Source organism: Argentina silus, assembly GCF_951799395.1.
Source record: "Argentina silus genome assembly, chromosome: 1".
NCBI classification, from domain to species: Eukaryota; Metazoa; Chordata; class Actinopteri; order Argentiniformes; family Argentinidae; genus Argentina; species Argentina silus.
The window spans coordinates 31,137,629-31,163,577 of NC_139655.1; the positions used below are offsets into that span (position 1 = coordinate 31,137,629).

General features: G+C 42.2%; 3 protein-coding genes across 3 annotated transcripts in view; 1 reads left to right on the forward strand and 2 right to left on the reverse strand.

The window, feature by feature from the left end:
- Positions 1-7: 7 nt before the first annotated feature.
- Positions 8-2,142, reverse strand: ostc (oligosaccharyltransferase complex subunit). The gene is made up of 4 exons (XM_083668852.1): positions 1,910-2,142; positions 1,608-1,701; positions 1,265-1,462; positions 8-532 (listed from the first exon to the last, which is right to left on the reverse strand). The coding sequence occupies exons 1-4, from the start codon at positions 2,046-2,048 to the stop codon at positions 514-516; spliced, it is 450 nt and encodes a 149-aa protein (XP_083524978.1). The 5' UTR covers positions 2,049-2,142; the 3' UTR covers positions 8-513.
- Positions 2,143-3,516: 1,374 nt separating this feature from the next.
- Positions 3,517-5,683, reverse strand: rpl34 (ribosomal protein L34). Its single transcript, XM_083669654.1, has 5 exons — positions 5,626-5,683; positions 5,046-5,118; positions 4,678-4,777; positions 4,052-4,155; positions 3,517-3,642 (listed from the first exon to the last, which is right to left on the reverse strand). The coding sequence occupies exons 2-5, from the start codon at positions 5,108-5,110 to the stop codon at positions 3,558-3,560; spliced, it is 354 nt and encodes a 117-aa protein (XP_083525780.1). The 5' UTR covers positions 5,111-5,118; positions 5,626-5,683; the 3' UTR covers positions 3,517-3,557.
- A 12,425-nt stretch (positions 5,684-18,108) lies between these two features.
- LOC310814964 (solute carrier family 24 member 2) overlaps positions 18,109-25,949 on the forward strand; it is a gene marked incomplete at both ends in the record, with an annotated part of 43,564 nt that continues 35,723 nt past the window's right edge. The window contains one exon of the mRNA XM_083684543.1: positions 18,109-19,023. Within this exon, the coding sequence (XP_083540669.1) occupies positions 18,109-19,023 (915 nt within the window). The remainder of the gene's footprint in view (positions 19,024-25,949) is intronic.

Here is a 25,949-nt window from a genome sequence, read left to right on the forward strand (position 1 = left end):
CAAGAAATTGAGTGTGAAAAGAACATTTATTTCAGCTCCGCATAAAAACACAATTGTGACATGTTTAAAGGCATTTTTGAAGATTTGTCTACAAAACATTACTTCTACAGTTACCATGGACCCCAACTCCCACTTCAAATATATTGGCTGTTCAGAACACTGAATCTGATAAAGCATGGAAAGTGTCCGCTCACGGTTTACAAAAGGTCATGGCTGCATTTCAATAGTCTATATTGAAGCCGCTGAACACACTGGGACACTTAATACATCACATCAATATCGTCTTATTACCAGTTAAAGATAGTGTTACAATCGGTTCAATTTTTATAATTGAGCTCAGTGCTTTCTTTATTCCTCTGAGGCTGGTTGAATTTAATTGAAGCTTCAGTCCTTAAATCAAGAGTGAATGTACAACTGCCTGTATTCACATTACACACGTCAGCTCCACTTGTCCTTGGCAGTCCCCCACTCATCCCGTCATCAATCTTGGTAATATGTTTTGTGTGTGCATCTTTATCCCATGAGGTATCCTCTGCAGAGATTGAAGGAAAAGGAGACACAGATTAGTGAAAGTCTACAGATATACAGTCAATATCAACACTAGCACAACAGTACAAATGATTGAAGACACTAGGAGGAGAGATAATCTATTATTAGCCTGAAGGTCTTAAACGCTATTGTAATTGATGGAGTTATTATTATTATTTTGCCGTTTATTAAATATCTCAAGAACCGAGTGATGAAAAATTTTCAATGTTGTCAATGTGTAAGTCCATGTCCACCACTACTCTAAAAAATGTTTTCATTGGGACTGGTGGGATTCAGCTCAGAGACATTGGTCACTTTGTTCAGTTCACCTGACACTTGTCTTTGTGGGCCAGCTAACCCCTTCCTTACACATTACCCTTACCAAAACCAACTATTGCTACATTTCCTAATTTCCTTACTTATTGTTCTTGTGCCTTTTGATCTTGATGCAATTGGATAACCTTCATGATGATGGCTTGAAACCCGTTTCAATTTGGTTGTTATACTGTGCTAAATGCAAACTCATGACACTTGGGGCCTGCGCAGAAGAGTCCATCATGTAGAGCAGAGAAACATGTACATTTCTATCTGCAATGTTGTGGATGTCTCTCCTTACTGAATACACCCCTGGTTCGACAGAGCACTCCTCATTCTAATTAGAGACACACTGCTCAGTGCCAAAATGGTTGCCCAAAAGTGTTTTTGTTAATGCAAAAACATCAGGAAAAGCACTTACGGCAGCTTCATCCTCATGAAGACTCGGGCCATGAAGAAACTGAGCAGGACGCTGACGAAGCCGATGAACAGCAGCAGGAAACGGTTGAGTTTGGGGATGTTTGGAGCATTGGAGCGGTCCAGGATTATGAAGCCCAGTCCTCCCATGGTGAACAGGAAACTGGAGGCCAGCCCTTCCATGATGTACTGACCGTTTACCCTAAAGGAGAAGAGACAATAGGGTTGTAAGTGTGTGTGTCCTCAATAAAATGTGATGCTGCAACTGTAGGTAAATGTTTGTAGTGTCCAGGTGGTTTTGAACATGTCTGAGTGGGATACATTGCCACAGAGCTTGTGGAAATCACCTGTACGCCAAAAAGGCGACTGGTCGCTGGTGTCCATGTTCATCAGTCATTGAACCCACACTTGGTGGTTCCACAATGACATCGTAGATGATGCCTGCAGATGGGATAAACGCAATTGCGGTCTCAGTGACATGAGAACAACATAGATCGTCATACACATTTCAGTGTCTAGAGCGTTTAAAATGCATTTCAAGTGTGACAGCTAGTTCTAGCTACAGCCAACATTTAGCATTTTGGGCTTTTGCCTGGCAAACAAGCTTGGTTTCATTGCAAAAAAAAATAGCATTGACAGGCTAGCTTACCTCCAGTGATGAGAAAGTACGATACAATAACGATTGCATAGACTGTCATTGCTGACGGCATGTGTAGCCACGAGGGCTTTTTGAGCTTGATGTTTGGACATTCCAACACAGCAAAAGGTAGACCGTATAAAGTCTCCATAATAATATGAAATATGCTTTGAATCAAATACCAACAAATGTTCCCGGGTGCAGCGAGATGTAGCTAGCTACGTTGACGTGTCCAGGAAGTACTTCTTTTTTTGTTGTCTAGGAAGTACTGGTTACTATATAAAGGGAAAAAACTAATTATGCATATAATGTCCATTCAAAAAGTAATGTATGTGTTTTATCTCAAAATAATTCTAAATTCTAACCTTAAAATGCATGTCTTGAGGAAGAAATTGAAATAAGACTTACAACAACATCGATTATTGTGAACATTTATCTTTATATATCTGCAAAGATAATCTGTGGTTACGTAGCTATTAAGCGACACTGATGAAACTGTCCCACCATTGTGACTCCGTAGTGCTGATTCAGCCTGAGATCTTTTGGTGTTACTCTTGGGTCAGGTTTCTTACCGAATAGGCCACCTCGTTTCATTGGTTTCCTTTTAATAGTCAACAAATCATTGACACGTCAGACCTTCAAGTTGTGATTAACACGAAATATGATATTGCCTTACAGAAAAACCGGACACAAACTTTGATTGCATTTTTTATTGAAGCCATTACAGTCAGGTTTAAAACAGAATGATGATACCTTTTTTCAGGCACACAGGGAAATGGTGCAGGTGTATATGGGCCCATGTGTAAAAAATAGTTGACCAATAACAAGTCATATAGAAAATAATTAGAATTAACATAACATCCACATTGCAGTAACTTACTGTTGTTCTTTATGGTTACTGAAAAAGCATGCAAGATCTTATGCGCAAACGTTTAATTTCACATTCAACATGTGCCAGTTCTCGAAAGACTCGTTCTTTAAAAGTAATAAACCTGCGTGCCCCCGGCTATGGTGAACGACAAGCTTGTATAATCATGACTCTTTCGAGTTTTCAGTTCACGGTTCGCCGGTAGGGGGACCTGCGTACTCTGGGCATTAATTAATCAAATTAGTCGAAAGATTCGTTCTTTTGATTTAACGACTCGAATAGATCCGAGTCAGTAAAAAGAGCCGAACTTCGGATCACTAATGTGCCTCTACAAGAAATGCATCATACTATGATCAGAAGTGTACCTAGTGTGTTTAGATACTTTTATTAATGCAAGAGAAAGTTAGGAAAACATTGATTAAAAAAATAATCCAGTAACAAGACAATCTGTCACACCCCCAAAAAAGGGCCTTCATGTTTGCAAAAAAAAAAAAAGGGGTCTAGTGCTATGGGCAAAAAAGTTCTGCTTAACAATCCTTTTAGTAGTGGGATGTGGAGTGATAAACATCCCCTGGTACAGCTCCTCTGATCCATGATCACACCACTTCTCTTCTTCAGGCTGTACCATTTCTTCCAGATAGTCCAGTGGCAAATGCATGTTCATGTTTAAGCTACACTAAACATTCCATATTTCTTAATGCTTTGGATGGTTAATACACACAAATGATTAATAAAGAACAGGCACTGCATATGTTTTCCCAATTATTTTATTGTAGCAGTACAAATACACATTTACTTAGATTTCTGGCTCTGTGCCTGTGCCTTCAGCACCTTGACGACAATCTTCTGCTCCTCAATCAGGAAAGCACGCTTGATCCTGAGAGGAGAGCCAGGGACAGGGGTTAGTGGTGTCAATGGCATTCAAGCACTGGTCCCAATAAACATTGTTCATGACAGGCTAGAGTACATTGTTCAGCTTACAATTCATATTTGGACACAAATTCACATGCAAAAGCAATAGGGTGTCAATTTACTTGATTCAATCTAGATCGGTTTGTACATCTCACAAATAATGTAAGAGCAGTCTCAGACTACAGCAATCTGGTTGCAGGACAATTGGCTATCCAATCCACTGTGTACATATCGCTCAAATGAATTAAAATTACATTTTGTCAAACTCATCTTTGTGATTTGCAGATAGCATCAGATGCAAAATCACATCCTTCCAGGCATTACCCAGGTTGGACCCATTTCCTTCAAAGATACTTTAGAGGCGTTTCTCTTACCTGTCACGCACACACTTGGCGCACATGGAACCGCCGTAGGCTCTGTTGACGTGCTTCTTAGTCTTAGAAAGCCTCATCAGAACCTGGGGTCTAACAGCACGGACCTACAAAATAAATAAGTGCATGAGCATAAATGTGACAATGCTCTAACTGGCAGCATTACAAATGATTGACACCCCTTACAGACAGCAAGCCAAATTGATTCCTCATTAGCTAACAATAACACTGTTCATCATTCATGATTTCAGCTGTAACACATTTCTTGGCTTCATCTGAAGAGATGTGACAGAGTGCAAACCCTCAGGCCATGTTCAGTTGGCCAACATTGCAAAACATTTGCACAAGAAAACAATGCATATTTGTTCTTATTGGGCAAACTCAGGTAGTACTCTAGCTTTTCCTCCTGTTTCATGTCCAAAGAACATGAGCCTTCATCTTGGCTTTGGGATCAGTACCGATGAGGGAAAGAGGGGTGATAAATGGAAACCAGGGGACTAAAGGTGTCGCCCTGGAATGAATCAAGATGATTGCTTGGCGATTAAAACGGCATGCGAGCATCTATGAAAGAGCAAACCGCCCAGTTAGGAACTCAAGTAGACAGAGCCTGTGAAAATAACAGAACTTACTCCACGCAGTCTCCCTGGGCAGATGCCGCATGCTGACTTGGGCGCCTTGCCCACCTTCTTGGTGTACAGGTACACAATGCGGTTACCAGGCGTCCGGGACCTAAAAGCAAACAGGAATGGGAATTTTAAAAACACTCAGTCTTACTACGCATGACTGACATCATTGTCACAGTAAGACGCTGAGTCAAGACGTGACAGTGTACACATTTCAAATAAAACATGCACAACACAATACACTAAGTAGCTACGGTTCTTGCAAGACTTTGGCATTGTGTAAATGTTGAAAGCAAGCACTCATGCAGTCATATACACAGGGTGAAGTTACAACTGGATATGGGGAACTGCAAAGCAATAACAAGTCTACTTACAGCCTGGTTTTGTTGGAGGCGGTGTTGTAGGATAACCTACGACGGTAAGTCAGGCGTTGGACCATTTTGATACCTGGAAACACATGAAGGGAATGGTTAGAATGACAAATAGGTCTAACGATTCGCTAAAAGATGTACAGAAGAATTGCTGCTGATGGTGAACGGCCAAATTCTCCCGCTGCCTCCCAGTCCCTAATACTAGCTGGCAAGCTAATTTGTTAGCTGACCATTGAATTTAGTAGTTTGGTAGTTAGTTTCATTTAATACATTACACGATAGGCGCTGGGACTTAAAATATATAAGGTCTAGAAACACAACAAATGCTGAATGTCTGTTTTGGTACCATAAAGCAGGCTTTATCTCTGCTTTCAGCTAGAGAGGGCATGATTCTTTGGGATTGTAAACAGGCAACAAGAACAATGTCGGAAAACCAGCAAATGAGTCAATATAATAATTAACATGTAGACTGTTTACAAAGCTGTGCGTACATGATATTAAAAATATGATATATTATTTCAAAACCGCAGATTGGGAGAGATTACTTTTACATAATTTTAAGAGCGAATAAGTTCCGCCATACCTGCTATCACCGTAACCGGAAAAGGAAGAACCAACGGCGGCGGTGTGAAAGTTGAAGTTTCATCCGCTCGATATTTTCACCGTTTTATAATACACTGCCCCCTGTCGTATATGGGCGCTATTGAGCCACACACGAATTGTATCCTTCACCGTTAGATGGCAGCATAATACCAGATTAACCCCACCCACGTTTATAGAACAGTGTTTGTACATATTTTCTCCCAAGGACATCTTTCTTCTCTTGCCCCTCAGATTACAGCCTTTACATTAGAAAATTAGTTTTATTTCTGTTTGATGAACATGGACAGGGTCACTGGAAGTCATGAGGTGGATTTAGTATGACCTGTAAAGTTTTACTTTGAGTGTGCTCATGCACAAGTGTACACACAGACATACACACAGACACACACAAATACACACAGACACACACAGATACACACACACACACACACACACACACACACACACACACCAGTAAAAAAAGTTTGCCATTAGTCATCACCAGACTTCCCGTGGTTGCTGGGACCGCACTTTATTCTGCACTCTTCTTGCTAGCACACCTGGCAGGTGTATTTCCTCAACCTCCTCACCCAGGAGAAATGAGTGCCCCAGGGCCCCAAGCTAGAGCAGCATGGGCGCCTCTACTGCTGGCTTCCCACAGGGCTACCTCTCCTGGCTGATGGATTTCCACCTCTCTCCGTCATAATAAAGCCATAATGAGCTCTCTCTATGAGTAATGACGGAAGGCATCTGTGTGGTGCTCCAGGTACACAAAGAGTGATTATAGGTGGATTTGTGGACTTGAAAAAGTACAAGTGCATTTTTTAAGTCTCATCTGTCATCTTCAACCTAAATGAATCTCTTTCATTCATGTAATCCAGTGTTATTTAATCCTCTTCCTTGGGACCCATGGTGTGCAGGCTTTTGTTACAGCCCAGAACTAACACACCTCATTCAACTAATCAACAGATGTGAGTTAGGTAAGTTGTTGCTGGGTTGGAACAAAAGCCTGGGTCTCTATTGCCAGGGGGCTATTAACACTATTAAAGTCCCACCACTACATATGCTGCCACTGGTGAGTCCCATTCCTAATGGGACTGATAAAACATCTTGACCCAAAGCAGTGCAATTGGGCTTATAGCCCATATCTGTGAGCATGAGAACTGTACATCAAAATGGTTCCACACCTAAGAAATGCTGTGTCACAAACAGGCATATGCCAAGGTCTGCCAACAGATGGAGAGCTTTGCATCTTTTTAGAGTAAGTGTCTGGGACAAAGCACACTTCCTGGGAATGTTTGATTCATTGGCATTTATTGAACTGTCTACTCATAAGGACCAAGATCACTGTCAAAATTCACCATCTATTTGGCTTGACCAAGTGTCTGTGCATGTGGCTTGTCAAGTGGTGTTTGTTTTTACACTGCATGTGTTTTGTATGAAGTTCGTCAATACATCATATTCTCATTCTAAATGGAGTTCCTAAATGTTATGTCTCTATTCAAGGCTCTCATGCATTGCTCTTATGCCCTCTCCTGGTATAAACTGGTATTGGTAACTGGTATCAAGTTCACCGTGGCCGCTGTATTATTTCCTTTTCCTTAATGATTATGGAGAAGACGGTACATAGAAAGTTGAGCTCCGCTCATTTTTGTGATACATGCCAGTAAAGCCAGCTAGACTTTCTGGAGAGCAAAATGTCCATGTCCAGTAGGAAACAGTCAGCAAAAAAACAGGGTAATCATTTCAATAGTATGCAGGTTGTGAAACATCAGTGGGTGTAAAACATATATAAAGCAGTATCTCAGGTAAAAAAAAGAAAGAAAAGAAAAGCTCTCCCAATGCCTCCGCATGCATGTCTCTAGATGTAGGTCAAAGCTCATGGCATTGTTCAATCAATTTATGATTACATAGATTACCATTTGCCCTTCTCTACCCTGTCACTGCCTTTGTTGAAGTTGTCCAGGAAACATGCAGTGAGCAGTATACCGTTGCAATTAATCTTCAATAAAATGTTTTGAGATTATTTTAATAATTTCCTCTTTGTATCAATTTCATATTGCATCCATAGTTGGTTATAGCCACCAAGGTTACGAATAAAGCAGTTAAACGATTCATTTGATTGAACCCAGATGTACCTGCCCTGGATGTTATACTACTCCAACATGGCTGTGCTTGCTAATGTCACACAGAGGGCTATATTTTAACGTCGTAAAAAAACAGTCTAACGGCTAAACTATACCAACGCCGTGACGGCACCGTAACGTCCCCGTACCGTGAGACGCAGTTGAACAACTCACGGTGATCTATGAGACATGGAAGACTGCATGCAACAGCAGAATGTCTGCCAAGCTAGGCTCGCTTGAAGCAGTGTAGTTTTAAGCTTCGAGTCTATTTTCCTCGGCAGCAAGAGCGTTGCAGAGGCGTAGATGCAGAGACGTCGAAACTACACTAACACCGAAAGGATAGTGTACCATCATAGTTCCATTAACACAGCTTTCAGGGTGCCGCACAGAGAGTGATGCTCTGCCACAAACGTTGATCTGCAGACAAAATAGACTATATTTCATAAAGGGAAGCTATCTGAAAATAATTGTCTACACTTCATAACAGGAGGCTTTATTCTTGGAACCTCAACAACTAATCTGCAATTTCAAACCTATACCTGCATGATTGCATCAACACTGATTTTCTTTTAAAATACAAGCCTAAAATGTGATACCAAAGCTTTCAATGTGTGCAGGGTGATTTTTGCAAATCAGTTTTTTCAAATCAGAGTTTTGAAAAATGTCCTACTTAGTTTTAGCATGATTGAGATCATTTGTGAATTTATATTTAATATTATGTGGTTATTTCTCTGTATCTACGCTTCCACAACGCTCTTGCTGCCAAGGCTAATAGACTTGAAGAGTAAAACTACCCTGCTTCAAGCGAGCTTGTTTCGGAGACGTGATGCTTTTGTATACGGTCTAACATGTCTCATAGATCACCATGAGTTGTTAAACTGCGGCTCAAGGAGACGTTATGGTGCCGTGGCGGCGTTGGTATAGTTTGGCCATTGGCACAAACGCGGGCGCTGGCGCAGCTAATTTCTGAAAAATTGCTATTTAGTGCTATTTTCAAGGCCAGATTTTTCAGCGCACATGAAGGCACTTGACCTGCTTATTGCCATGAACACACCTGTATGTACCGCTACTCCACCCACGTTTGGATCTGTTTTGCGCCAGCTGAAAGTAGAGCTCAGAGTCTCAGTGATCCATGCAATGATCTTAAGGAGCACAGAAACAACACACACATGCACACACAGACAATTATAAAGACAATCATTTGTGGGGGTGCGCAGAGATGTTGGAAGTTTTAGGAAGCAAGATTGGGGGTCCATTTACACTCAATAAATGTGGGAACTTCATTGAAAGATCTTTGAATAGATAACATTTTAATCTCAGAATAAGCAAATAGGGCACCTGTTTAGATTCAAACGGATCCTGGCATAGGTGTAGTTACACCATCTTCATTGATCCTGTCCCAACTGAATGGTGACTAGAGAAAGGAGGACTGCATCACCTTAAGTGCACTTGATTACACAAGCCTCTCTGGGTCCTCTCTGCATCTCCTTGGGCCTGGCGTGTAATCTGCTGAGATTTAAACCTGCTGCTTCTGTTTAATAAATCCCACTGCGATTAAAATAGGATTAGAGCTCTGCTTTCGCCTCCTAATGACATCGGAGCATGAAACATTTTTTTATATTTTTTTTGCCAGGTTCTCCCTAATTTTTTTCACTCACTGTGACCACCAGGTGGGAACTGATTTTCAGTTCCTACCCCTAAACCTCCTCTCTCTAGCCCAGCAGGTCAGTCCATATGTGGGATTGGCTGGGGTGATGACATGGGGATTAACCTTATAATACAGTGCACACCCTGTATCAATGCTGATCCCACTCGTATCCGATTTTTCAATGAGAGGTAACAGCAAGGGAGAAAATGGAGGCAGGTTTGATGGTGTTTGTCTGTGTAGGCCTACTAGAGTGCCCAGATTCCCTGATTATCCACACTTAATGTTACACATACTAGTACATAAAATGGTGGTTTCATGCATGTTATCATGATGCATATTACATCATAATTGGATTATTATTGTGGTTGGTTATGTTGTCAGATCTGTCTGTACATGTATACAGTATATCTTCACTGATAACAGACTACATTGTGTTATAGAAAACAGAGACAACATACATTAAACCATTTCAAGTCAGCATGGACCTCATCTAATGTGAAATAAAGGATGGGACAAACAAATCAATAAGATGTTGCCATCCTGTTGTCCTTGGGAGCCTCCTGGGAGGCTGTTGTGAGGCCATAATCTATCTCCACTGAGAGCTGCAAGATCCACTGGATTTTACTGCATCTGAGCTAACATACACGGTCAGCCATTTCATATCAATGCCACAATCACACAACACCATTGTGGCATTCACCCTGTAGGAGCAGCTGAGAGCCCTTACAAATCTCAGGTTGAAAAGACACTGCAGCATTGTCTGCAGAAACTAACCTGAAACTAGAGGTTACGAATGTAACCCAGGTTCTCTGAAGCAGATAAGGGAGACCCCTCACTATGGGACATGCACTCTATGTACCTATTCGCTGAAGACCCCTATACAATCACGCCTGGTACAGGCCGGTGACACTTGCATGGAGATAGCCACGCCTATGTCTCTATAGAGTCCGTCCCTTTTATTGTTGGTTCCAGAAGTGCATGTCTGTCCTCCCTGTTCCTCATTAGCTGGATTTCCAACCTGTATTATAAGAGATTGGTTCAAATCACTCTCCCGGGCCAATAACATGTTGTGGCCTTAACCTGTGTCAGTCAAGCCTGACAATATATATGTGTGACATAACTGTACAACAATACCGTAAGCTCTTGGGTGGTGGCAGAGTTTGAGCTTGGAGGAGGCTCTGTGGGCAGGCTGGGCAGAAGGGAGGGAGTCCAGTTCAGCAGCATCATCTCCGTCCCCATCGGAGAACTCTGTGTTGGAGGCGCAGCCAGATAGCCTGCTTGCCTCACTGTCGGTGTACTCCTCATTTAACTTCTCGCGACCCTTACACCCCTTACAGCCCTCAATGGGGGTTCAGTGATGGAGGAAGAATTGAAGGGTCCCTCTCCAGAGGAGAGCTGCGGTGCCTCGCCCTCATCAAGGCGCTCTACAGCAACACCTTCAACGTACCTGACTTGTCATTTGAGAACCTCAGTAACCAGCAGAGCGACTAGCTCGCAGAATGAGTAGTACGACTGTCTTTGCGTGGATTAATCCAAAGCAAGGTGGGCAGACTTCATGAGAGTCCAACTTCTACAAGGCACGACACACATCCATTTGAGCAGTCTCCCCGGGGACCTACCTTCTTTGGACGATGTTTCCCGAATCTGGTAGAAACCAGAGCCATGTTTCCTGTAGAAGAAAACAGGACACACAGTGGTAATTAAGGAAAATTGAAAGAAATTGAAATGAGGAAAATCTCCCTTGAGAGCAAGCACTCGCTCACACACCAAAATAGTGCAGCAATTCAGCTTCACTAAGACAGTGGAAGATAGCTTGCATGCCAATTGCCCGAACGCAATAGGTAGCGTTGCTAAGTAGGTGCTAGCCCTGTTCACCTGAGGTGAAAGAGCTAGCAACTGTCAGCATACACGAGGGACCTAGCAAGTTATAAGCCTATAACTTGAGGAATTATCGCCAAGCTAACAAGGGTTCAAACAATTCCAAAGAATTGCGTGCACACAAGCTAGCTATTGACCTTCTCGTGTTAGCCTGCAAACTCAGAAAGTAGAAGGTGTGCACATGGTGAAAACCATTGAACTTCGCTTACAAATTTGTTGATATTCTGCTTTAAATGTCGAGCTGAACCACATGATTCAACGTAATGCCCCAGGAGAACAATAGGATTCTCAGTAGAACAGTTAAGTTAAGTTGTAGCTAGCTACGAGAACACACTACAGTACACTTCAGACAGTCAGTGAGTGGAAAGGATATAATTGGGCGCACTTGCTAGATCCTATATATAGGATGGGCGGTAGGTGGGGCTATCTGCCTGCAAGCGTCACCAGCCTGTACCAGGTATGATTGTAAAGGGGTCTTTAGCAAATAGGTACACAGAGTATGTGTTCCATAGTGAGGGGTCGAACCAAGTCATTCACTTCCTGGACAAGGAAAAAAGAGTGGAATGGGGTCATAAAAAGTGATCCTTTGGTGTGTCAATTGGTTGTGGACAACTATCATGAAGTTTGCTAATTGTTTTGTTTTGTGATCCATATAATAATATAATTTCTTGTGACTCACCAAATAAAATAAATACATTTATCTGTGCACAACCTTGTCTTCAGCCATGGCCCTGTGGGTCTGATCAATCATTTAAGTAACACCTGACTGGTAATAGTACTATGATGAGTTCAACCCGCTTCCCTAACTAATAGGGAGGCAAAAGAAATCCTGGTTTCCCAGAAGCAGCCAGAGGTATTTCCTATGTGGGTGGATGATCAATGTTAAAAAAAAAAAAAAAGGTTGCATCCCTGTCTCTGAGATCATGGGTGTTGCAAACCGAGAGGTGGTTTGCTATCTTTCTATATAATGGATCCCATGATGGTCCCTACAGAGACAGGTAAGTAGGCTACAATTATTATTACAATTAAAGTAAAATCTGAAACATAACTATCGAAAACACTACCACGTTGCCACTGAAATAGTGCAGTCCTAATGATAAACTTAGTCCGTTCTCATCACAATCCATGTGTGTCCTCCGTCCGTCCACTGCGTTGATGACAGTGTCGTCATTGCGGGAGGGGTTCTGGCAGCGTGGGACGTCAGGGTCAAACTCTGGCAGGGAACACAAAAAATAGCGTGAGAGGCTATTTGGTCAACAAGTTGGGGCTCATTCACTTGCTGTCAGTAGATCTTGAGGTAGCTTCTCTGCTGTGGTGGACCGGTCCCTCGTGGCCGTAGTTGGGGCAGCGGTCGAAGAGCAGCAATGAGGAGCAGACGTCCACGGCAAACTACAGTATACGGCAGAATGGCATTCTCTAGTACGAGTCAGTGTCACATGTGACATGAGTACAACCTGAAAAAAGAGTCGAGAATGTTGCATCCACTGTGAGTTAAGGGACCAGTCAGTGCTCTATAGAACTCACACGCTGCCCTCTTTCTGCTCTGAATTGAAAATCAAAAATGGATTGAATGAAATTGGAGCATCCAGTCTACCACTATCTTGCAAATGAAGTGGCTTATAGAGGCACAATTGATTCCCCATATTGCCATTGTTTGGAACTGCTTATTCTTTGGGCACAACATGGTATCTACGTATAAGGGATGTGAGTGGGGTGTCTCACTTTCACCGTCTGTGCCGCAGCCTAATCAGTCCCTGTACTTACTGTTGGGAGACCTGCCTGTGGATTATCATTTCTCTAATCCCTTTAGCAGGACCACTAAGATGAATATTCACATGTCCTCTCCCCTCTCTGTTCAGTGGTTTCTACCATGGCCCCATTCAAAACCTACACAGGCCTACTCTACCTCTACTAACGCAGACTGAGCACCATTCCTCTAACTTTCCATCACAGATTGATATCTGTATGATTCTATAATGTTTACATGTGTGTGGGAATCAACCACACAACCAAACAGGATGGTAAAGGTGCTAGAAGAAGTAAAAACACTAGAAAATAAATGAGAATGTCCACTCAAATTAGGATAAATTCAGAAGCAAGTCTGTGGTTACTCTGCTGTATGACGTATTTCTCTGGTGTGCATATTGTAACAAAGCATTAATAGAAGACTCTGATCTCATCTCTTAATTCCAAACTCCACACCTGAACCTGGGAATTTCTAACACTGTAGTATTTACCCCACATGGACAGCTGGTCTCAGGCCTCTCCAAGCCTCTTTGGTCAGCATTGTGGTTGGAGAGGGGGATTAGCCTATAGCCGACGTAAGGCCGTCACATAATCCTACCAAGTCCTCCTGAAAAAGCTGCTATTTGGACGGCCCTCCACTTTCACTGTTAAGAACACCATCCCACAAACCTTTTGGCAATAACTGTAGTAAGGGGGTTGAATTAGCTTTAGTGGCTGCATCTCTCTCTCTCTCTTCACCGGAAAAGCTCACCAGGCTATCACCCCTACTCCCCCCCTCCATCCATCCACCCCTTCCCCATTGCTGACAAATCCACACAACTATGTGGCACACAAAAGCTTGGATTTAGCTGCTGGCCCTAACTGAGGGTGGGATGGGGGGGTTAGGGCCGGGGTGGATCATTCTGTTGTTTTGTCCCCGGCAGATTTCAGACGAATCAAAACAAGCCCCAATGACCAGTCATCACTTTTATGCTGGAGATGCAGCCAGATCTGTACCACTCAATGAGGAGGAGAGGCTGGGGGGCCCATTGTGGAAAAAGAGCTGACATTATGACGGGATCTCATTTGATAGGCAAAAATCATCGCCACATATCTAATCTCATGAAGAGGAGTGAAGAGGAGCTAGCTGTAGTTAGGAGGCCTCATAGCACAGGCAGGCCCACTGCCTGTTACATATTATGTCAGTCACACACTATATGAAGTGATGTTATATGCACAATACATTTATTTTTTGACAGTGCAGGGATATTGATGAAATGACAGCCCCAGTTACTTTTCAGAAAAATAAAAACTCATCTCCTTTTTGTAAAACATTTATATATTTCTCTCAAAGACAAAAAAAAATATTGAAACTGTGTGAAACTCTAATCAAGTTCAATATAGGCCTACAGTACATACTGAGACTGATGCATTAGCTCCGCCTGATTCAGGCAAGATGCTGGTAGATTTCAATTCTTGTCACATTTCAAAGGTGGTAGGTACTGTGCTGAGTAGTATCCATCATGTTAAACAAACAAAAATTAATCTTTTGAACAAAACTGATTCTAATTATTTATTAACTATACAAGGGCCGCCTCAGAGAATCATCTGCAGCCCCCTGGGACGAAATGTAATTTGGCACACTCTGAATTCACAAAAGTTTAATGCCTCATGCTGACAGATGGACAAATAACAAAAAACTGCTTGCAGCATAGTAAATCTTTTTCCAACCATCTGATCGATCATGTAGCCTACTTACCTGCCCATCCATCAATCAAACTCTCATTTTAATTAACTTGTCTGATGGATGAAGACATATTCAGAGGGAAAAACTTTGGAGTAAGACAGCGAGGGTGTCTGATGACGAGAAGCAGTGGCCAATCCATTATGAAGAGTGCGAACCAATGCATAATGGATCAAGCTGAGCAATTAAACGCTGAATCACTTTGCAAGTAAATGAGTGGTCCAGTGGGGTTTTGCATCAGACAGCATCATTGACACCACAGTTGAGTCAGAATTAGAAGGCCCCAGGAAACTATGTTTGTCCTAGAAGTGAGAGCTTTATTACATGACACACAAGGGCTTCTAAAAAATGATGTTTCAATTTGTGCTTTCTTTATGGGAGCAATAGAGGACTGCTCTTAGCAAACTGTTAAAGTGGAGTTATGTTGATTTTGGATATTTATAGAACAGCAGACCACTGTGGAAGAGCACTCAAGTTCATGCTTCAAAGATGACGGCTGAAGTGGCCATTGAGCAGCAGAGAAAGGTTTGAGGCGATGAGAAGTAAGACAACTTCTAGTTCTGACATCAAATGTTCAGCCTGGTCAGTGTTTGGGGTCCAAGCTCATTCCTAATTCTTACACCAATGTGTGGGGTCCAATTGTGATGTGTCTATGCACACATCGCTCTGTGAGTGACGAGTGTATATTGATAATGGGAAGGCAGACAAGTTACTCTCTGCCACTGTGTTTCGTGTTAGGTAATTGCAGGCGAGGGAGAGAGGGAGAGGGCAATCAATGAGGTCAGTGAATCGTGATTTATTATCCACAGTGACGGCATTAGTGTCACACATACTTTGTCATGCTGTGCAGAGATTGCATGTCTATGTCTGTCCAACACGGCCTGTTTGGCCTGTCAGCTAATGCTAAGCCCTGGTGCAGGCTTTTTGATGTAAGAGGGATGGAAGGTAAATATAGGCACCCTGGGTTGTACAGAAGAATGCTATGTCAGCTGATGGCTGAGCAACAGACAAATCCCAAAACGACAAATCCTACGGGTCCATAGAGCACACAGTGTTTGACCTTGAAGGCCTTATTATGACTGCTTCCCCTCCTTATCCTCATAATAGGCCCTGATGTCTTAACCCTTATATTTATTTTACCTGTCATGAACCTGGAAACACTATTGCTAATTATGGCAACGTGGCATGTCTATATGTCTGAATGAGTGACCAATAATGTTGAGAGGACTGTTACAGGTAAAACTCCCTTCATCTTCATGGTCATAATCCATGTGTAACATGCTAACATAATCAATGATAATGAAGCTTTACTTGATTGCTTAAATTAATCTTCAACAGCAGCCACATGGATGATGTGGATTATGGATGTTGGTTTAGCTCCATTGGTTGACTCCCTATCAATGACCTTGAAATGTTAGGATCAAGTCGTTTCAAGTAAAATAAATATTAAACCTTCATGCAAAAAACATCCATTTCTGTCAGCCCTCGTCTATTTTAGTGGAAATATCGCCATTGCCTTTCCTGTAACCACGGCAACTCCTCAATCCAAGTCTGTGGCACTGGCATCACTATACGACTAACGACGTCCACTGCATGAGATAATCATGGAATGGTTCGCTCTGTCTGGTTTGTACAGCCTACCTGTGTTAGTATCCCACCCTGTTCACGTGGTTATCCCGGCCCTGCCTTAGGGGGGTTCGAGTCTTTTCTGCTAGATTAGCAAGGTATTTTCGATTCGAAGGATTGTTAGATGGGAGGGATGATGCTCTGAGTGAGGTGAGCGCAGTTTGCAACCAGTTTGTCGGAGCTCCTCCTCTACCGTCCGAGAGGGTAGAAACATCACATTTGCTCAATGAGAGCAAGAGGGCACAACACAGGATACGCGATTTCAACCTGCTGCGCTACCGTTGCAGTTTTCTCGCCTCTATCAAAGGTAAGAAATTGGTACTGATTTACGCGTTTTGCCGCTTATACGCTTTGTGCCTCTATTTTACGCAGCAATGTCACGCTTCCTTTGGACAGCTTTTGTTTTTTGTTTATATGACAATTGACAGCGTGATTTCATTCAAGGACAGAGGCGCATGTTTCAACAGCTGTTTGCCTACGTCCTCGTACAAACAGGCTATACATCCTGATATTTCAAGGAATACCAAGAGATTGTGGACAGCATTTATGCGTAGGCTATATTTCATTCAATTGTGACTTCTAGTGCAGACTGACAATACATTTCTTCAATGTTTTTCTTTTTAATTTTTCCAATTGTACAATGAGTATAGGTATACGCTGTGATTCGAGACATGGCATGGCATTTGAGTTAATCACGTAGGCCTACTACACTCAACAATTCGGCGCAATGATACACAATATTCTGTCAATAAAGAAGTTGACAATGCTTGAGATTGCTTGAAAAAAATACAAACGGATAAGGTGAAAGTCCATGTGCAGATGATCTGCTTGCAACGCGGTAATCCAATTGTGCGACGGTGTCAAAGTAGTTCATAGGGCCTTTGGTGCATCATCTCTTCTAAATCAATATTTTGTGAGATTATAAATAAATTATGCATTTATTTTTTACGTAATACGTAGGCTATGCATGAATGATATAGCCCTTTATTTTGACAAATTTATATTATTCGATAGCCTGTAGCCTAATATCATTCCCTTATCATTCTTGGGTATCATAGTAAAAAAACAAAACAAAAAAATTGTTCCGTTTTTACCAAAACAATTATCTGGTCAGATAGCTTCATAGATCAGGCTACTTTGATATTGGGAAAAAAACAACCTTTGAACTCTGAGATAGAATTGCTGTTCCCTAAACTTCATGAAAAGCTATCCAATGTGTTATTATCATGTATATTTGGCAATAGTGTGGCTATTTCTTAAATTAATTAGGTGGTCAGCCACTAACAAACTGTCCAACATTATAACACTTCATGTATGACCTTTGTTTTGAAAATCTATTTGTTGCTTAAATGTAGTCCTCCTTTTCTGTGAAAAAACAAAACTGATTTAGTTTGATATAGCTTCTCTGCCTTCAAGTTGATAATCATTGCCACATGGTAACGGCAGAGTTGCATACCATATAACATACCAGCATAACAGCTTTTTTATTGTCTTGTGTAAAAACATGGAATAGATTTGGTCTCATTACCTCTTTATCCTTTCTTTATCCACATGAATCCCAAATCTTTTTTCAGGGGCTAATATGAAGACGCCGTTTGGCAAGCCAGACCCTGGAAAGCATCTGGAATCATCTCACATTGTTTGAAGCCGAAGGCAGCACCATGTATTGTATCCGGTAAAACCTGTCCATCTTCTTTCTGCCCAACCATTGAGAGTGAGGACACAAACAGCACTGTGATGGGTTTGGACCAGCCCTGCCTGGAAATGGTGGCACAAAGCCCCCTCTTGGGTGCCACGTGTAAGAGGCACCACCACCAGCAACTGCGGAGAAAGCTGAGGCCCGTGCGGATCCTGGGTTTTGTCCTCAGCCTGGTAGCCATAAGCGCTGTCTCATTTTCCTTCAGTGCCTTTACGTGGAACTCAGGAGGCCCCGCTGAGCCACTCCTGCCCCAGGAGGCCCTTCTTCAGCCAGGCCCGGCCCCCCACAGGACTCTGCTCTCCACCCACCACCAGCGGGACCCCAATGTCTCGGCCGACATGCCTGTGGCCATGAGGTCTTCAGCGGACGGCAACGAAAGCCAGGGGGACTACCCCACGGACCTCTTTACCCTGGATCAGAGGCGCCAGGGTGCGGTGGTGCTACACATGTTTGGCATGCTCTACATGTTCATTGCCTTAGCCATCGTGTGCGACGAGTTCTTTGTGCCGGCCCTGACGGTCATCACTGAGAAGCTGGCCATCTCCGATGATGTGGCGGGCGCCACATTCATGGCGGCGGGGGGCTCGGCACCCGAACTCTTTACGTCGGTCATTGGCGTGTTCATCTCGCATAGCAATGTGGGCATCGGGACCATCGTGGGCTCTGCTGTCTTCAACATCCTCTTCGTCATTGGGATGTGCGCCATCTTCTCCAAGGAGATCCTCAACCTGACCTGGTGGCCGCTCTTCCGTGACGTCTCATTCTACATAATGGACCTCATCATGCTCATTGTGTTCTTCCTGGATAGCATCATCTCATACTGGGAAAGTATCACACTGCTCTCGGCCTACGCTGCCTACGTGATCTTTATGAAGTTCAACAGCAACGTGGAGAGCTTTGTGAAAGACTGTATGAACAAGAACCAAGTGGTGGAGGTAGAGGTGCAGCCCAAGGTGAGTCTGGTAATCCCTCTCTCTTTCTCTCTTTTTATTTGTGTCCTCTCAATGCTTGATCACCATTGCTTCTGCTTTCAGGAGTGGAACCTCTCACAAATATTCCTCTCTTTTGAGTGAATATGGCCATTTGTGTTTGGTGGTTGGAATGTCAGATCACGAGGGATGTACAACAACACAGACATGTAACAAAAAAGTTGGTTCTGTCTGTGATGTTGCCAGGCAACAGATAGACATGCCCTTTTATGGTATACGTCTCCCCCTCACACACACACACACACACACACACACACACACACACACACACACACACACACACACACACATGCACACACACACACACACACACAAACACTGTTTTTTTAGAAGATTATGTCTACTAAATCACTACTAAATCTACTAAAGACTACTAAATCAGTAGTTGATAATGAGGATTCATGTACTCAACCTTGGCCTTTATGGGCTTGCAACACAATATGCACAATAACGACTGCCAGTAAGATGTTATTTTCCATCTCATGTTGTTTCTAATTTAAAGTCATTGCAACTTGAACCTCTCAGGTGTCTTAAGAATGTTCTATTTAGATACTTACTGGTTAATCACTTGAACACTCTTTCAACAACATGGATAAACACATTCCCATCCCAGCTAATAACTTTTAGATCCAAGAACATTTATGTTTGGTTACATTTAAATCATGTTCATATCATTATAAGATCCCCCCTATATTTGTTTGCAACTGCTGTATACTTAGTAGGATTTATTGGATTTATTGGCCTTGTCCATTACTGCAGTATATGCCTCTTCTGAAGTGCGCTTGGTGTACATACCACAGTATCTAGGCTTTGTAGAGATAGTTCTAATAGAATGAAATTGGTTTAAAAGTAACTAGTCTGCACCATCATTTTGGGAGTGAATGGCATCAGCCACTTACCATGGCGTCACTCAAGCTGTTGTACTGTATTACTTTGTGGGATTAATTAAACAGAGTCAAATGCCAATGTCATTCTGGGTTAAGCTTGTCAAATTGTGTTCCAGTTTGACAAACAAATCACTGGAAATACAAGCAATGGCTACAAGCCATATTTTATATCACAGTGTCTAAGGAAGGTCTGTTCTGATATGGGTTTAAGAATATATTTCAATTTCAATCTCAGTCTTGTATGATTATTACCATTCATTAACAGGCCTTTACAATGAAAAACCTGTAACCAAGAATGAAAAGACGTGTGAAATGTGAAAGTTACATTGTATCCTAAGAAATTAATTCAAGTTAATCATCCTTGCTGGGAAGAGGAATAGTTGCTGTACGCAGCATTGTTACATTTACAATGGCCTTGCTTCATCTGTCCCTCTGTCTTTCTCTTGATAAAAAGCCAAGCATCATGAACTACTCCCTAATGTTAGATCTATGTGTTGTCGTTACACACACATAATGGTGTCTGCGACTCGGATTTTCATCAGGATATGTATTCAAAGGTTGTACTGTATCCCAATGAGAAAATCCATAGAATCCATAGAATCTGACACTGCTTTGCATAACATTTGCTGCTCCCCTCAATGACACTGGAGGGCAAAGGAAAGATATTTGACAGCAATTTGATACCCATGTCGAGATTATCTGGATGGATTTAGGTTATTTCATGACATGAGATGGAAATGAGTTTTGGAGATATGATCCCAGAAAGCTGTACTGTAAAGCTTTAACTAAATCAGGATTTATTCTAAGTACATAAAGGATATTTAATCGGAAGGCACACAATACAGGGAATCGAACAGCTTTCAAGATTCTCTAGGATTCACATAGCTTTCAAGGAAGGCCAGATATTTCTTTCCCAACGGAGATTCTAAAAGCAAAACATTCCAAATATAAAGAGAAAACGAAAAAGGGGGTTGTTTTGTCCATGGAGAAGTATTACTGACTCTGACTGCCATAGTAATTTGAGGGTATACAGCAGAGAGTGACAGACCTAAGAGGAGATTCAGTTGACCTTGAGCTGAAATGCATGCTGGGTGCATGGAAGAAGAGGATAGGAGAAAAGAAGGAGAGGGAGACCGATGAGTCGATCAACCCTGCTTGTCTCTGCTCTCAACTCCATAATTTCCCTCCTCTCTCTCGCTAAGGCATGTTGGCTAATGCCCCCACTGCTAACCCCTTGGATTTAGACCAATGTCTTTTTGACTTTGTTGACCTGTTTTTGGTGATTGCAATGTTGTTATGCATGTGGGTTAGGGTTAGGGTTAGGGTTTGGTATAATTAGGTTTAACCAGATGTTTAACTTGATAGGTTACATGATTGCTAGAGTATACAGCTCTGAAGTATCAGTGATATAGTTGTATTTGAGGACTGATATTACATGGATGTAGGCTATCACGTAGCCTCTTGTTTTATAGTCCAAGCCTCCTGGGTGATTGAGCTATTGAGGTACACATAGATATTATTAGAATGTCATTTTCTAAACATATTTTTCACTGCAATACAAAGATGAACTCTATGGCCCAAGAGTATTTATAGACACAAATGTGACAAATGTGTCAAGATTTAATTGGTTATGGTGTTACGCGTGCGTGTGTGTGTGTGTGTGTGTGTGTGTGTGTGTGTGTGTGTGTGTGTGTGTGTGTTTGTGTATGTGTGTGTCTGAGTCATTGTGTCTGAAGTGGATTTAAATAAATATGGTCAGTCAGGTTTGGTCTGGTTGTCTTCGACCATCATTTCAGTTATTTCTATCCTCTCAGACAATCATTTATTGACTATATTGATAACTGAACTCTTGAACTGTGAGAAATGCATGTTTGGATTCAGGTGAAAATTAGACTCAGCTGGATAATGATTCAAACATGCGCTATCCCAGTAGAAGAACAATCATTTTGACTTACAATAGCACATAAATCTGGTTGTGATTGATCATGGCCCATGTAGTTTATGAAGTCAGTCAATATTTTGTTCCAAAGGAAGTTGGCCTGGTGAGAAAGGCCCAGCAGTGCATTGGAGTGAAAGTTGCAGGCTGAAAGGGCTTCCCTGAAACCAACTGCTACATTAGTAGGAAAGTGGATTCGTCATACTGCCACATATTGCTTCCATCGACATAAACTGTCAACGGAGGTGGGGGGTGGAGGTGGGGGGGGGGCACATACAAGGTGACAACTCAAAGACAATACTGAGCCATCGGCCGGTGATTGGCGGTCGGCCATCACCATGGCGATGAGGACAGGCTCGTGCACCTTCTGCTGAGATCAGGAGGTTTGGCCGGAGATGCGACACCAATAGGGTGCTAATGAGAACATGGGGTGCTACAGAGAGTGTTGTGAGTGCAGAGGAACCAGGGAGTTCTGTGGCTGAACTTGTGAACTTGTGTACTGGGCATAATTCAACGCTAACGCATTCACATATTAACATTTCACATGTTGTTTTCTTTACATTCCTGAATGGCAATTTGAGTCTCTTTTTTAAAAGTGTTTTGGATATATTTCATGAAGTGAGGAGGGATGTACACCCCACCATTTTTATTACATTAAAACAAAGTCATAGTTGTTGATTATTAGATGGATGCAACTTAATTTAGCCCTGGGGAATAATACATAACACTATCAATACTTCACACTCAACTGTCTGTTCAAAGTTCCGCTACGTGTCATTCCTCTGTAAAGGCCAGGCTGCTGCACTGGGCATCAACTGGGGCCCCTTGCTGCGTAATAACCAACTAAGTCCGGTGCTATTCACACATGCAGTAACTGCATTGTTTTGTTTGCAGTTCACTGGGTGACAGTAGACTGTGTCCCAGCTTCGTCGAAAGTAATCCATGTTGAGCCCTCAATCCAATTAGGAAAACTATACTTTGATGTGCTGTGCACTTCAGTTGGCTTTTGAATTGAAACCAAAAGTGCAAGAGAGACATGTTTATTTTTGAACACTCTGGCATTGCAGAGTAAGTCAGAGGAGAGCGGTTTGGAATGAAACAAGGCATGGTGGAGGAAAAAAAAGTTTATGCTCCATCTACCGGGCCTGAGTCTATGTAATCGCACTTGCAGTCATAGAGAAATCGTCAAGAAATAATGTATTCATTGCAAAATAGCAGATGCTTGAATTAAGTTCATGGTATTTAGTATGGAGTGGGACCGTTGTGATGGGGAGCATTAAATGTAAAATACTGCCAGATGATAATTGTCAAAAATATTGTGCCATACCATTAAATTACGTTTGGTCAAAATGATTGAAAACGGGACATCATTTAAAATTTCTACCAATCAAATTTATTGAGATACGCTTCTGTTCTTGCTGTATTAGATCCTCTTGGATTTACCAATTTTGTTGACCAACTTAGATATGGCCTTTTCCTCTTTGACCAAATGGGTGTCTGAGAGATGTATTAACCTTCATTAATACATGCCTAATTAGGTGCTAATACATGTGTGTCCATGATGACTTAATGAGCGCTTAGCCGCTGCTAAGCTTTTAATAGGTGCCTTCCACTCTGGTGTACCATGTTACCAATGGTATCTTTTCTTGCCATATGCCAGAATCATACAGTAGTAGAAGAGTGGAAGGGGAGTCTGTGTCGTGGCGTGTAGCAGCATACTGTATAGCAGTATATTGGTGTGTGGAATAACTAAAAGAGTTCAAATGTGATCACACTCAAGACATACAATCTGAAAAAGAACTCTAGAGACGATCAGTGTCCACTTTTGATTTAACAATCTGTATGTTGAATGGACTGTCACTGCCTATACTGTAGACCACATATGGTAAATCTATAGCAAATCCAACCCCTCAACTCATCACGTCCAAGTGTTGTGCTTGATTAAGTGGAGTCTTAAGTGACTTTCGATTTTGCATTCAAAGCGGTTGGTCTATAAATAGGCGGTCGGTAATTGTGTTGTGACTGGAATATCATGGCTTGGCACAGGGTTCACAGTTCAAAGGCAGAGTTAAGAATTGCATTTCTAAACACGCTCATCTCTTTAAATTAATCTTCTTAGTCTGTTAGCCGGGCAGCTTAAAGGGACAGGTTTGACTTTTGCCGATGCAGAGGTCTGACACTGGATCATTCTGTCGTAGTTAGTCTCGCGTATCCATACTTCCAAATCACGTTGTTCTCGCTCCTCTTTTGGAGGTCTGGAGAATTTTAGATTAGCCAATCTGGCCTGGATTGAACTTCGACTGAGCAATGGGAGAATGTGCTCGCAATTTCATTGGATGTTACATCCCAAGAACCCTGCCTCTACATGCCTAGAATGGTTGCTTGTTGTTATGTGCGTCATCTTTTCCGACAGGCTAGGACTATTTTGCAGAGAGTTGTTGCCTATGCTATCTTGCAAAATTGAAGAAAATGGAAGAAAACCTGAAGGAAAAACAGAATTCTGTTTTTGGAGCTCCTGCCAAGCAAGGTCTACAAGCATTGTGGGTGAATGACCAAAAGGATGTTGCACACAGACCCCCCCCCCCCCCCCCCCCCCCCCCCCGACCTCCACCCCCAGGGGTACATACAGGTACCACTCCCACAGCACTTGCAAGATAACATGGAACATGCATATGACCCTACCCTAAGTATCATGATATCACAGTCCAAGGTCATTCTGTGGCTAGCCTCATTGACCTAAGCCTTATTAGTTTTCTTTTCCCCACGGCAAGAAAAGTAATTGGCTAACATGAGCAATATGGGACATCTATTTTTCTTACATCTACTTTCATTGGAGAGGCAGTAGGTGTGTATAGCTGGAAGCCCTTGCTAATGGCTTCTTACTGAGGCAATCACACATCCAAATCATTCCTATTATAAGTATTCCTGGCCATTCCTGGCCATGTTGTCATCCTCTGACAAACATTGTGATGTGATCGGAGGACTTGTTCATAGTTCCATTTCAGTCTCTAGCACTTTCCCCAGCCTAGTCTCTAGCCCTGTGGTTTAAGCTTATGTGAAAGGACTGGTTAGGTGACAGCAATAGGTGATGTCTAGCCATTTTTAACTGTTGCAACCCCCGTTATTGCAAACTCATAAGGATTGACCCAATCAATTTACCAATGAGATATTATCACTTGCAGCTTTTGAAAATGTATCTCACCTGTTTTCAAGGACTAGGCTGGGTAATTCTCAAAGGCCTATGCTTATTACATGAATGATTTGTTGAACAGCTGATCTCATCCTCTATAACTTACCTTTCACATAGCTATGCTATTTCCAATCCTCATGGCAAAGTTGCTACAATGCTAGTAAATAAAAGTGGTAGGCTTAGAAGTTGTAGTCCATGACATTCTAATGGTTGAGGTTATGTATTAATGTTATGTTGTAACACCCCTGATCAATACCATCAATAACAATTGGACAACTTTAAAAGCATGGACATGGACTGTACAGTACATCATGTTCGATTAGTCTTTTATCATTTGGAGCCCTAGCCTGGTCTTCTCATGTGGACAGCTTGCCCAGGCAGCCCCTGGCTTATCTTGTTATCTTGTGGCCTCTCTCATTGTTGGGCTGATGAACTGACTCGCTGCTTTTGAAAATACTGGCTCTGGTAGATTAGATTAGCCAGCACTTTGCGTGTGATGCTTTTATGAAAGACAGAGCGCGTTTGCATAGAGGACCTGACCTTATTGTTTGAAAACTAACATACCAAAAGTCTGAAAATTACTGTAACTGACATTTCACAATGCTAAGGTTTTATTGTAGTGGGTTAAAGGTGCTAAATGTATGCTTTTACAGTACATAGCAAAATAGGTTGGACTAGAGTATACAGTGCCCTCCATAAGTATTTGAAAGGCATGGCTTGACAGGCGTTTCTGGTTAGTCAGGTGTGCAGGCATGAGAGAGCTGTTAATGTTTAGTATTGATTCTAGGCTTTGCATTTGCCTTTAGAGTCTGCTATTGGTGTCTGTCAACATGAGGATCAAAGATTAAAGTCATAAATTAAAGTCAAGGAAACCATT